The sequence below is a fragment of the Cetorhinus maximus genome, chromosome 14 (genome assembly GCF_964194155.1).
Source record: "Cetorhinus maximus chromosome 14, sCetMax3.hap1.1, whole genome shotgun sequence".
In the NCBI taxonomy this organism is placed as follows: Eukaryota; Metazoa; Chordata; class Chondrichthyes; order Lamniformes; family Cetorhinidae; genus Cetorhinus; species Cetorhinus maximus.
In genome coordinates this window covers 20037578-20052188 of record NC_135892.1, presented here as the reverse complement: position 1 = coordinate 20052188, position 14611 = coordinate 20037578, and the positions used below count along the sequence as shown (strand labels likewise).

Sequence of the window (14611 nt, the reverse complement as noted above, 5' to 3'; positions counted from 1 at the left end):
GTCTCAAGGCCTCCCAACTTATGGTCTCAACGACCTGTGGAATTTTGGCACTTATGTTTATCTGGACATGTATTTCTAATGCAATTTGTTCAAAGTGCAGAAAGAAATGATGAAGAAGATACAAGTGGAAGAAGGATCCGCAAATAACCTACTCAAAAACCTGTTTAAAATGCCAGCAGTTTTACATTTATACCATTTTACTTTGCAACAAACAAAACTATTTGGCAGTTATTTGAATTCACAGTGTTCTTTAAGAACCTGAGCAGTCCTTTATGAATGTTTAAGTCTGCAAAATTTGTTCCTCTTCTTGATGACTTACTGGGTTTGCTGAGTTTTATTTCCTGAGGTACTTCTGGAATCATGAGTTTAACATCATCCATAAATACTTGTCCTTGTGTTGTCTTTTGTTTCTCTTCAGTACTGCTTCATTTGTTCTGAGCTGTGGAGGTACAGGGGGAATTACTGAATCCAGAAAAGGTCGATATCCTATCTGGCCAGAGTGGAATGAAGCAGATATGAATGCTGAGAAATGGGACGTAACTAAATCAATTAAAGAAAAGGACAAAAATATCAAAAGTCCTAGTCTGGTAAGTCCCATTAATTATACCAGTATGTTTTTTTGTAAATCATGCTCCTTGTAGTTCTGATAGTTAATGTTTCCCTTTTAACCGCATTTGCTGTGTACACAGACACAACTTCATTAGTTATCCTCAGAATATAGGCAATGTCGGCATATCAGTAGTTGAACATGTCTATTTTGAGACTTCTAACAGTCAACCCACTCGTCATCATTGGCTGTCCCTTGATTCAAGAATGATGTCTACTCAGGATCACAAGATTCTGCCATGGGTCTTCTTGTGCCTGAACAGCCCAATTCTCGCCCCATAGATCTTTGGCCACATGGGGTTGGATGTCCCATGAGGTAGTGGGATCTGGACTGCAGGACATGCTTCCTTTTCTTTCCTTCTCTGCTACCAATCTGACACATCATTAAGACATTGTGACTCAAAGCATGATGCAGCTTGATGAACAAGTTGTCGCCATTTTGAATGATTGGAAGCAAGCTCCTTCCAGTCATTAATGTCAATGTTGTCACGCTTCAAGGAGAACTTCAGAGTGTATTTGAAGCATTTTCTTTATCCTCCCCTGTAATGTTGGTCATCTGGAAGTTGAGTTAATCCTAACAACAAAGGGCAGCTGATCTTTGATGAGGCAAATAGCCACTGTCAGGTAGATTGTAAATAGTACAGGCACAGCCTTGCTTGACCTGGTCTAGATTTTGAAGGTGTCCATTTCAGATCTCCCACTCAAGGCAGTTGCAGTCATGTCATCATGAAGTATTTGCAGCATTGTGGTGAAGTTCTTGGACATCCAAATCTTTGGAGCGCAATTCATAGAGCCTCACAATTTACTGTGTCACACGCTTTGGTCAGGTTGATGAATGCAATGATGAGTTCCTGCTGTTGTTCTCAGCATTTTTCTTGGATTTGTCTGGCAGCAAAGACTATGTGAGAGGTTCATCTGGTAGGTCGAAAGCCACACTGTGTCCCTGGGAGGATTTCCTTAGCCATTGTAGGATTCAGGAGAATGCGTGTCAGGATTTTTCCTGCTATGCAGAAGAGGGAAATACCTTGATAGTTTCCACAGCATGATTTATCTCCCTTCTTGAAGGTAGTTATAATTATTGCATTGCTGAAGTCAGGGCAAGGGAGCTTTTTTTCTTCCCAAATCTGTATGATGAGTGCATGGAGTCTTGGCGTGAGCAATCGGCTTCAGCTGGAGTACCATAGGAGCTGCAGGCTTTCTTATTTTTAGTTTATTTGATTGTTTGTTGCAGATCCCCCATCAATGGTGGTTCACCATCGACTCTACCACAGGCTATTGGGGAATAGCCTGGGGAGTGAGTATCAGCTGCCACTGTGGATTCATGGCTGAGGAGTTGTTGAAAATGTTCTTTCCAGCATTGACGGATGGCATTGTCATCATTTTGTGAGAAAAAGGGATTCTATCTATTTGATCTTGGTTTATGGATGGCCCTGGTGGCTTCAAAAATGCTTCAACTTTCAAAAGTCAACCTGTAAGTGACCTGCACGTGGAACAGGAATCTTAGGTCCCGGTGGGGCTGATAATGGAGATGGGCAGAAGCTGAAAATAGCACTGCTGAACATAGGCTTGCAAACGGAGTTCCATTGCTGTTTCTGCCACCAGTGAGTTTCATTTGGAAAGGGGAAGGCTGACCCTGGAAACCTGCCCAATTCAGCAATAAGGCTAATTAAGCTGGTTTAGGAGGTCATTGAGAGTTCTTAGGGGGCCAGTTTGGGATTTTAGTGTGAGTGCATGGATGGCATGCTGGGTCAGGAGCATCCATGGTGCATGGAGGTGGCAACGCGGCCTGACATGGCTCTCCCCTGAAACTAGGCGGGCATGCAAAATGGAGAATGGCCATGAGGGGCATGTCACTGTATCTCGGAGGCCACTGCAGCCCTTTTTGCGAAAGCTGGGCAGAACATACAATTCCAGGCAGATAGAGCCTCTCAGGCACAGAGGGGCTGTGGGGTTCACCTCCATTGCTGGATTCCCCAGGTGCAGGGCATCATTGATTGCATCTACATGTCCATCAAGATACAAACTGAGCGCCGAATGAGACTTCCTCAATGTTCAGCTGGTCTGCAACCACACAGCTTCCTGCACGTGTGTGCTAGTCTTCCTGCCAGCAGCCATGACATCTTCATCAGCCATCAGTCCAGGCTGGAGAATCCTGAAGCTTACTTTTCCTGCTGTTGGGGAGTCTACTTTAACTTCCTGGTCGCCCAGTTGTTCCTCAAATTCCCGAGCTACAAGTCTGGCCTTAGCATTATATGTGCCATCGGAAAGTACTTGCCCCATACATAACCATCTATGGGACAATACAGGTTGTCCTTTGTCTGGCACCGCCGGGTAAATGCCAAACTCTCTCAAACTGTCATGTTATTTTTGTTTTGCCTCCTTTACCAATTTACCATCTAACTTGTTAGTAACCATGACAGCTTCTCTATTTTGGGGGAAGGTGATGGTGTATGGTAATGTCACTGGACTAGCAATCCAGAAACCCAGGGTAATCCTCAGGGGATCTGGGTTTGAATCCCACCATGGCAGATGGTGAAATTCGAATTTAATCTGAAACCCATCTGGCTCAATAATGTCCTTTAAGGAAGGAAATCTGCCATCATTACCTGGTCTGGCCTACGTGTGACCCCAGACCCCAGACAGCAATGTGGTTGACTCTTAAATGCCCTCTGAAATGGCCTAGCAAGCCACTCAGTTCTCAAGGGCAATTAGGGATGGGCAATAAATGCTGGCCCAGCCCAGGAACAAATAAAAAAAATCGTAGGGACCCCTATTTCCTGTGTTGCTCCTCACCTGTTCTTCGGTCCTTGCTCTTGTTAAACTACATCCCCTATTAGATCTCCTGTCCCTATCTCGACTACCTGTCCCTCCTGTGACTAGACTTCCTTTCACAAGCTTTTGATCTTCTCCTTGGGCTGTGATCACCAGGAGACCCACTGAATGAACTTACACTACGTTTCCTGCCCTCTGTACTTTTGCTTCCTTCTGCCAATCCATAGATCTGATATTTTGCCCCTTGTCTTATACATTCAAACAGTCTTTGTATTTCCCTGCGGCCTTTCCTGCCCTTCCTACTATGGCGGCTTCCATCCACTCACTAGCCCCTTCTGGCATTTATGCCACCCTAGTTCCAACTTTTGGTAGCTGATCTTTGTGATAAATGGCCTTATCCTGATCTCCACTATCACTTGGTCTACTCTCAGTCGGCACGTTATCTACCATGATCTGTTGTTCGTACAGGCCTGGCAAACATGTATATGATGTACCTGGTGCATCTTCAGTTTCAATCATCTGTTCAGGTTTTGTCAATGCATAATCAGTGCCAGTAAGCAGAGTGGAATGTACTCTCTCAGTTTAGTTACCATGTTGCAAGATTATCATTTTGCTATCGGTGCCTATAATTTTTCATGGGTCTCTCCATTCTTTCTGCCCTCCTCTTTTATAATACACCACGTCCCCAGGCTCAAAATTCGTCTCTGACGGCCTGATTTAATTCCTCAAAGCTCTCCTGATTTTTTTCTGAAACCTCAGTCTTAATAAATGCTCTCCTGCATGCATGCATGGCATTCAAATGGTCTGCAAAAATTGAACAAATGAAAGTTCCCTCCAAAGCTGGGAAATGGTCCCATATTATTGAATCTCCAGATTCCTGTCATAAACTAATTGATAGGGGTTGTAGCCCCCCAACCACCTGGTGTGTGTTTTTTGCAAGCACTGCCCACACAAGAGCAGTTATCAGTTCACAATTTGGTTGGTCAGCTAAAATTTTTTTGGGGCATTTCGTCAGTCACATTGTGATTTCTCTCCCATCTCCCATCGCGAAACGCACTTTCTGCTGCTGTGCGCATTGTTACAATGTTCAGATTTTCACACATACTCCTGAATTCATTGTTGGCAAATTCTCCTCCATTGCCCGTTAAGAATTTAGCCCCCTTCCTGTCCATCTTTCCATTATTTTATCGATAATTTTTTGTCTTTACTAAAAATTACCATTGACAGACTAAGGCCAGAATTTTACGTCGCAGGATTGGGTATGTGGCCGACCTGACCTCGCGCGAGAAACGTCAGGCGTGCATGACAACATAACCATGCTATTGCACCATGTTACGGTCGGCGGGCACACGCAGGAACCCATAGCGCACCTGCCGACAAATGGGCAATTAAGCCCATTAAAAAGGCAATTGATTGAAATTTTATATGGCCCAAGCTATTTCGCAGTCAGTGCTCGGCCACATGGCCAGGCAGCCATCCCATTTTTAAGTGAAACTCAATCCAGGGTGGGATTAAAGTTGACCACAGCCTTAGCTGTGTGAGTAAGTAGGAGTTTAGGTGTAAGTGTTTTTCTGACAGTTATTTGCATTTCCTGTGTTTTCTGGAGGACACTTTGGCTTATAAGCTTTCTTAGAGGCTTTCTGCAGAGTGCACCCTGCGGGGCACTATCCTGTGCCATCTGTATTCCAACAATTGGAGATTGTCTACTCCACTGGAGGGACCTCCTCCTCTAAGGAGGAGAGGTCCAGAAGGGAGAGGAGGGCTGGTGTCCGCAGGCAGCGTCCCAGAGAGCGACCCAGAGAGGCGCAGCCGTGTGGGGTGTAGGGCCAGCAGGAAGTGCAAGGCAGAAGGACCCGCAGAAGATGCCGTTATCCTGCAGTGAGAGTCTACAAGCTGCGCTCCAGCTCTGAAGGAGGCTCCGCCTCTGTAGAGAGACTGTGACCTCCATTTGCCACATGATTGGTCCAGAGATCGCCCCAAACTGTGTCGGTGGCCATCCGATGCCAGTGGCTCTTAAGGTGACAGTGGCCCTGAACATTTCCACCTCTAGTTCCTTGCAAGGGTCAGCAGGAGGTCCATGTGGTGTTTCCCAATGTGCTGCCCCCAGCTGCATCAAGCTGGTCACTGACGCTCTGTGCAGATGGGTGATGAACTTTATAATTCCCGGCCCGATGATGCCAACCAGGCTGAGCAAGCCAGGGGCTTTGCTGCAATTGCTGGTTTCCCCCGCATCCAGGGTGCCATAGATTGCATTCATGTGGCTGTAAAGGCGACAGCTGATGAGCCGGATGACTTCGTCAACGAAAGGGCTTTCACCCCATCAGCGTCCAGATTGTTTGTGATCACAGGACACAGATTTTTCAGGTCTGCACCAGGTACCCGGACAGCTCCCATGATGTGTACATCCTGCGACACTTCCAGGGACCAAGGCTCTTCGTCGCTGCAGCTCGGTTGAATGGTTGACTCCTGGGTGATAAAGGTTATCCCCTGAAAATGTGGCTCATGACGACACTCTGACACTTAAGGACTGAAGCGGAGGAGAGGTACAATAGAAGTCATGCCTTTACAAGGCCAGTAATTGAGAGGACCATTGTTCTTCTCAAGATGAGGTTCCGCTGCCTGGACCAATTAGGGGGAGAACTGCAACACCCTCCAGAGCGCGTCTCGCTTATTATCATTGTGTGCTGCCCTCTGCACAATATGGCTCTGTCAAGAGGAGATCTTTTGGAAGATGAAGACAGTGAGGCAGCTCCCCTGGCCATAGAGGACGGCTCAACTGATGAGCCTGATGAAGAGCCGGAGGAGGTCCAGGGTGAGGATGTGGCTGCAAAAGTGATGAACCTTGTGGGAGGCAGGGAGACCAGGTAGACCTTGATTCTCCGTTCATTCAGCTAGGCATCCAAGGCATGGCTTGAAAGTGAGGGCAAGGGTGATGCCTCCTTAATGAACATTCCTGATGAGGCCATCCTGTGGCCCCTATGTCAACTAACTACCTCTGAAATAAAGTTTGCAGCCCTTCCCGTCTGTCATAAGCCACTCCCTTGTCTAACCCTTATGAGAAATATAAAGCACATTCAGACCATGAACCATAATAACATCTTTAAATGGTGGTCATGTTTACACAGTTTGAACATAGAACACGTTTCAGCTGAAGTAATATCACCCGTGACAACTCCTCTTGTGTTTATAATGCTGTAAACCTCCGCTTGCAAGTGCTGTGTCTTGGTGCCCCCACCCTCCACCGCCTCGCTGGCAGTGGCATTAGAGGCAGCCTACTGACTGTAATGCCCTGTCAGCCCTGATGACCTTGGTGGACATCCTCTGGCCAGTGGAGCCTGTGCAGGCACCGTCTGGGAGGGACCATCCAGTGCCATGGCTGGGCACTCCTCAGAAATCACCGCCTCATCAGATGCCACGGGCACTGGTAGAGGGGCAGAGGAGCTGCTGCCTTCGTCTGGAGCGCCCTGAGAGGAGCCCGCAAATATGACATGCAGCTCGTCCGCCAGTGTGTGGTTGGTTTGAACCTCCCTGCTCACCATTGATGGATGGACACCTAGCAGAGTGACTAGGTGACTCATCATCTCTCATACTGGCAGTGATCTGCTGAGGTCAAACTGCCAATGTGTGGGCTTGCAGGTCTGAGCACAACCCTAGAAACCCCTGATTATGTTCCTGGAGCTGCCTCTCCATGAGAGAGATGAGGTGAAGTAAAAGTGATTGCCTTTACTGTGTGTGACATCAAGGAGCTCGAGTAAAACTGAAGTCCATGGAATTAGGGAAACGCTCCTTAAGGGCTGAAGTCATGCCTAGCACAAAAGAAATGGTTGTAGTTGTTGGAGGTCAACCATCTCAGCCCTGGAATAATGCAGGAGTTCCTCAAGGCAGTGTCTTAGGCTCAACCATTTCAGCTGTTTCATTAATGGCCTTCCATTCATCATACGGTCAGAAGTAGGGATGTTAGTGGATGATTGCACAATGTTCAGTTTAATTTGCAATTCCTCAGATAATGAAGCTGTCTGTGCTGGGACAGGAGGTAGAGACAACATCCAAGCTTGGGCTGTAAATGAGTAATATTTTCACCACACAGGTGCCAGGTAATGACCATGTCCAACAAGAGAGTCTAACTGCCCTTCCTTGACATTTAATGACATTACCATTGTTGAAATCCCCCACCATCAACATCCTGAAATTCACCATTGACCAGGAATGTAACTGGGCAAATACTGTAGCTAGAAGAGCAGGTCAGAGGCTGACTATTCTGCAGGGAATGAGTCACCTGATGACTCCACAAAGTTTTCTTTTACCACTTAAAAGGCACAAATCAGGAGTGTTTTGCAATATTCTCCATTTGGCTAAATGGAAACAACTCCAACAATACTCAAGAAGCTCAACGCCATCTAAGAAAAAGCAGTCCACTTGATTGGCAGCCCATCTCCCACCTTAAACATTCACTGACTCCATCATCAGTGCACCATGGTTGCATATGTAACACCTACAAAATGCACTTCAACAATTCACCAAGGCTTCTTAGATTTCACCTCCCAAAGCAGCAATCTCTACCAGATAAATGGATAAAGACAGCAGGTGCATAGGAACAGTACCATCTCCATCATCCTAACTTGGGCACATATCACCATAGTTTCATTGTCACTGTGTCAAAATCCTGGAACTCCTTCCTTAACAACACTGCGTGTGTATCTTCACCACACAAACTACAGCAGTTCAAGCAGACAGCTCACTACCCCCTGCTCAAAGGCAGCTAAGGATGCATAATAAACACTAAATGTGATGCTCACATTTGATGATTAATTAAGTTTAAAAAAAACTTGTTGAAGAAGATATTTCTTGAATAAAGATCAGAAATAGTGCAGCTTTGTTACTCTATCCAGTTTTAAATGAGTTTAGTCTGGTTCAGGAATTAACTCTGATCATGGTAAATTACTTTATTGGATTATATATAAAATGCTAACTTTCTCCTGCTTAAACAGGAGGTAAAAATATCATTACTTCCTGGAGATTAAAACTACAAAACAAATTCATTGAAGCAGGGATATTGATGAAAAACTATTCATTGTGAGTAGGATAGCTTCTACACTTATAAAATTAAAGGCAATTATTGGCCCGGATTTTCAGGCAGGCTGAAAAAATGTGGACAGGACCTGGATGCAGAAATCCTACCTCAATTTCCAACGTCTTAACCTTTCGCTGGTGCAGGATAAGTCTGCAATTTGGCTGAGAGCCCAGATCATCAAAGGATTAACTCTGTGGGAGTTTGCACAGCTGAGAATTGTTGACTTTGCTTGATTTACGTCTTTATGTGGTTATAATAAACTTTTTCTGTGATCACTTTTGTCAATGTCTCAATGTTTATTTGTAATAAATTAAGAGGTGTGAAGTGGTTAAAGCTTCTGTTAGTAATACTTCAATGGTCTGTTTGATCGACACTTTTATAAGATTGTAGGAACATAATTTTTTCCCCCCAGAGAATTATGAATGGGTGTTTTTTGAGCAGTTTCACGCATGTTATTGTTACTATAGGCTTTGTTGATTTTGTACATAGTGTACACTGGGTGAATGGGCATGGAAGGGCCATGAGTTGACATAGATGGTATGAAGGGCCATTGGGGGTGGGTGGAGGGCATTAGTTGGCATTCAGTTGGTATGGGTGCTGTAAGATGACATGGGGTGGGTGGGAATCTTGAGTTGGCATTGAGTTGGCATGTGGAGTGGGTGGGGGGGTGGGGGTGTGAGAGGTGAGGGCTAGAGAGTCTAAACTATAACCAACAACTGGGAAGGAGTCCCAGTGAATCGAGGCAGGCCTTTGAACCAGCCCACCTTGGCATTTAGCAACTCCTGTGCCCACCTCAGATCTGCTTCCGGGGGCAGGCCCAATTCTATCATGCCACCCCCCACAACCAGAGCAAAAAATTGCTCCATCTGGGGTCCTTTCTACTGAGGCAGATGCAGCGAACTTGGGAAATTTCCCGACTCAAGCTACCTGTCTTGATGGTGAAAATCCAGCCAACGTCTTTGTAGATTGCAAATGGAGCAGATTCTTTGCATAGTTAATGGATTGGGTTATCTTGAGTACAGTTTTAATGCATGGCAATGGTCCAAAATGACATTTTAAGATATTGTTATACCAAGGTGAAAGCATGTACAACATTATTGTGATCCCTCAAACCCTCACCATAATTTACTGAAACAGGATATAACATTTAACAGTAATGAGGACAATTCAGTATCTTTCAAAGAGGAGACAACTAATTTGCCAAATTTGTGTTCCTTTGAAGCATGAAAATTAAGGTGCTAAATGGTGCTGACGATTTTCTTTTTAAAACGTTTAGAATAATTAAGCATGCATTTCCAACAGAAAGGCAGAAGTTCCTATTTTCAAAAGCTTTAGAAAATTTACTGTGAAGTCAGTCGAGCTATTCACTCGGATGGATAAGCTAGAGTGGGATCAGTTCTACTTTCAGAATCACCCCCATAGCTGAATCAACCATTTCTGACAAAGAATAGCGACGCTTACATCACCTTCTCCCTTTTCCCCAGCTGCCTCTCAATCTGAAAAGGTCTCAAAATCTGGTTAAGTAATTTATAAAGCCAGGTACTATATTTAACTTCATTAATCTCATATGTACCTTTTTAGAGTCTGCATGATCTAAATCTAGACAAACGTCACCTAAGTAGGTCAAGGGAGAAATATTATGCGAATATCCAGCCTGGAATGCGGCTACCTCTTCACGGAAACATTACAAGTGTAACTAGCCAATGGCTGACTGTCACGTTTTTGAAGTGAGCAAATGAAGTTGGTAGTTTCAGAAGAACTCTTGTGCTTCTTGGCAGTCAGTCCAAAAGCAGGACTGCACAATCAAAATCATCATGCTGGACAGAAGAGCACATCCTTTGACATTAAAAAGGTATACTATTTGCAGTGTTAAATGCTAGGACAAACTCAACAACTCATGCAAGGGAAGGATCACACAGCCACTTCCACCACCCCAACCACGCACCACCCGGCCCCCAACAAGATCTCAAACACAGCACAAAATCCAGAAGTAGAAAAGAACAATAATTTAATGTTCAAATGCTCGTTAAATGTGGTTTTGTACTCCCGTACCTGCTCTGAGTGCTAATGGCCATTCTCCTGAAAGAAAATTTCTATCTTCTCAACCTGATTTCATCCCTTGTCAGCAATCTTTAGTCAAGAGTAAGGAATGACAAACCAAAACAAGTAGCCAAGTGGCAGCGATTTTGATGATCAGAGAAATAATCTGCAACCGAGGAATTTTTTTTGGTAATTAAAATGTAGAGAAGACTAAATTGTGCCAAGAAGCAGAGATTTCAGCACTTCGGTGTTGTTTTCCTCTTGCTTGCTCAGATTACAACATTAATTATTTTTGTGCTTTGGTGTACCTTTGAATGCCTTGTCTTTTCATAGGTATTATTTGAAGACCCGGAGGGGAAGATTGAACTGCCACCATCCCTGAAAATTCATACTTGGAAACGTCCTCATGAATTCATTGAAGAGAAGGTCAGTCTGTCATGCACTGTTTCTGTAATACCTGAGAATGAATGGTGAGGTTATGGTGACCAACCTATCTATTTTATGGATTCTCAGATAGACATTCCAAGCATAGAATTGACATACACGCTCTCAACATACTTCATACTGCTTCTGTATTCCCCCATTTATTCTTTTAACTTCCTTAAAAGAAACAGGGAGTTTCTCTATGGCAGATGTTGCCTGCAGGTCAACCTGCTGCAGACAGCACTGCTCTGTGGCAACTGCCATAGTGATACAGAAGCAGAATATGCAACTGTCTTCTGACTTGTCCAGGTGGGTGTGATGGGGGCGGTGAATGCCAGTCCTGTAGTAATGATAGATGCAGACAGGATACCTCAGGTATCATTAATGCTGCATTGGGCCTCCTCATGAACTCCCCCTCACAAAGCCAGGGTTTGTCTGCCGAGTGAGTATTATATTCAAATATCAGAGTACATAGGTTGTCTATTGAATATTGGGTTAGGAACATAGGACTTTGGAGCAGGAGTAGGCCATTCGGCCCTTTGAATCTGCTCCACCATTCAATAAGAATCATGGCTGATCTGGTTGTGCTCTCAACTCCACTTTCCTGTCTTCCCTCCATAACCCTTGACTTCCTTATCTATCAAAAATCTGTCTAACTCAGCCTTGAATAAATTCAATGATCCAGCCTCCACTGCTTTCTGGGGAAGAGAATTCCACATACTAACAATGCTCTGAGAGTCATCTCAGCCTTAAAAGGGAGACCTCTTATTCTTAAACTGTGGCCCCTAGTTCTAGTCTCCCCCGCAAGTCAAAACACCTCTGTAATGCTTCTAACATAATTATATATTTTTTTCAAATAAGGAGACCAAAACTGTACACAGCACTCCAGATGTGGTCTCACCAAGGCCCTGTATATCTTCAGTAAAACACCCCTACTTTTATATTCCATTACTCTCGCAATAAATGTCAACATTCCATTAGCCTTCCTAATCGCTTGCTGTTCCTGCATACTAACGTTTTGTGACGCATGAACCAGAACACCCAGATCCCTTTGTACCACCGAGTTCTGCAATCTCCTTTAAAGGCTTATACTGCTTTTCTATTCTTCTGTGCCAAAATGGACAAGTTCACATTTTCCCACATTATACTCCATCTGTGAAATTTTTGCCCCACTCACTTAACTTGTCTGTATCCCTTTACTGACTCTCTACCTCCTCTTGACAACTTACTTGTCTACCTATCTTGATTTCATCAGCAATTTGGCTACCGTACATTCAGTTCCTTCATCCAAATCATTGATCTAGACTGTAAATAGTTGAGGACTCAGCATTGATCCCTGTGGCACTCCACTAGTTACAGCTTGCCAACCTGAATGGGTTCAAGGACTAGGGAACACAATTTGTCTGTTGGTTATTAGGTTCAAAGATTAGGAGGCACAGTTTGTCTGCCTGGTATCGGATTCAAGGACTAGGAGGCATGGTGTGGCTGTTGTGTATTAGGCCGTGACTAGGAGACATGGTTTGACTGCCAGGAACAGAAGGCATGATTTGCCTGTTAGCTACTGGGTTCAAGGAGTTTTGGCCACAGTTTGCTGGATTCAAGGACTAGGGGGCATGGTTTGCAGTTCAGGTTGTCAAAATAAACTGAGACGTTTAGGCAACAATTATTTAGTAAGTGCATGATTGAATTGTGGAGCTGATTACCAGCATGGCAGTTGTACTAAACACCATAGCAATGTTTCAAAAAGACTGTTAACTCTTGATTCAAACTAACAGACTTGATGGCAAGTTTTGAAGAGTAGGTTAGATGACTCATTGGTCTTTTACCAAAAATGTTATTGATGCGATAAATTCATTTGCTTCCTGCATATGACAGACACCCCAGTAATTTTTTAAAAAATCTATACAGAACTAAATACAAAAAGCAGTGGAATTCTTCTGCTCTGTTACTACTGGATTAAATGATGTAGCTGGTAAATAATCAAAAATGTATTTTACATTCATTTCAGCTCCCTGCTGTTGTTGAGAGAGAAACCTCATTTGATCTAATGACTGCTAATGAACATATTATGGAGAGTGAGGTGAGTGTTATCAAGCAATCACCCACAGAGCACTGCACCACACGTGCTTTCATAGTCACAAAGGACGTAATATATCTTTAAGGCATGGTGCTTGTCATGTTCATGCTGTTATAATCCAGAAAGCTAGTTGGTGAAGGCTAGAACGAGACAATCTTATTACAACTTTATAAGTATTAATTTAAAGAGATACAAACTTGCACCTCCCCATCCAACAACCAACGTTTCAATCTGTTTCTTTTTATAGGGACACAAGTGAATCACTTGTTAATGTCCATCACCACATATAATTAATATACAATTAACAGATTCCCTTATCTTTGAATAAAAAAAGCAGAGTTTATGTATACAAACACAATTTCAAAACAAATTAAATCAAAGATCTCCATATTCTTACAAAGCATTACATTGTCTGGCGCCCCTTCTCAAGGACCCCTAGCAATTTCTTTTCTTTTTATAAAACAGTACGACAGTTATAACTTGCATCCATCTATTTAGTTTTAGAGATTGCCTTTCTCTCCAGCATTTATTTCAAACCAGCAAGATTGATCTGTAACCATTTCTCACTCTCACTTTTAGTAGCATGTACATTATCTAAAAAGGAACGATTACATAATGTCCAATGGGTATACTATCTTCACTATATCCATTGTACAGAATCTCATGTAAAATTTTTGACAGAGAATTTCATATCCACTGCCTCTACAAGAGCCCATTTTTAGGCAGCATAAGTACTTTTAACAACCCTTTTTATTTTCTTAGTTTTCCAAGATAAAGGACAACATTTTATCACCGATCGGAAGTATTATGAAACCAGCTGTGCTAGAATACCCCTTAGGAAGATTAGCATGTCAAACATAACTAAAAATGACTAGTTTCATGTTCATTGGGTCACCTAAGGCTGGGAACTTCACATTTATCCAAATTTAACTTTCTTAGTGCTTTATTTACTTTTTAAAAAAAAATCTCTTGATTTTTGCATTGTGAGCATTGTGCACAAGGGCAGCATTTATTGTTCATCCCTTGAGAAGGTGGTGGTGAGTTACCTTTTTAAACCGTTGTAGTGCAAATGGTGTAGGTACACCCATAGTGATGTTTGGAAAGAAGTTCCAGAATTTTGATCCAGCGATAGTAAAGCAATAGAGATATAGTTTTAAATTAGCATGGTGTGTGACTTAGCGGGAAACTTGAGTGGTGGTGTTCCCATGTATCTGCTGCTCTTGTCCTTCTAGATGGTAGAGATCATGAGTTTGAAAGCTGCTGTCGAAGAAGTCTCAGTAAGTTGCTGCAGTGCATCCTGTGGATGGTCCACACTGTGTTAATGTGCACCAGTTATGGAGAAAGTTGGTATTTAAGGCGGTGGATGGATGACGATCAAATGGGTTGCTTTGTCCTAGATGTTGTTAAGCTTCATGAGTGTTGTTGGAGCTGCACTCATCCAGGAAGGTAGAAACTATTCCACCACACTCCTAGATTGTGTCCTGTGGATGGTGGACAGGCTTTGGGGAGTCAGGAGGTGAGTTACTGGTTGCAGAATTCCGAGCCTCTGATCTGCTCTTGTAGCCACAATATTTGTGTGGCTAGTCCAGTCAAGTTTCTGATCAGGATGTTGATAGTGCGGA

The 14611-nt window shown here is 43.5% G+C and overlaps 1 protein-coding gene across 1 annotated transcript in view; it reads left to right on the top strand.

Moving 5' to 3' along the window:
- Nucleotides 1-14611, top strand: part of LOC144690022 (androglobin-like) — a 162919-nt gene that overhangs the window by 36114 nt on the left and 112194 nt on the right. The window contains exons 2-4 of the mRNA XM_078557553.1: nucleotides 419-587; nucleotides 10823-10915; nucleotides 12921-12992. Coding sequence (XP_078413679.1) covers nucleotides 419-587; nucleotides 10823-10915; nucleotides 12921-12992 — 334 coding nt within the window. The remainder of the gene's footprint in view (nucleotides 1-418; nucleotides 588-10822; nucleotides 10916-12920; nucleotides 12993-14611) is intronic.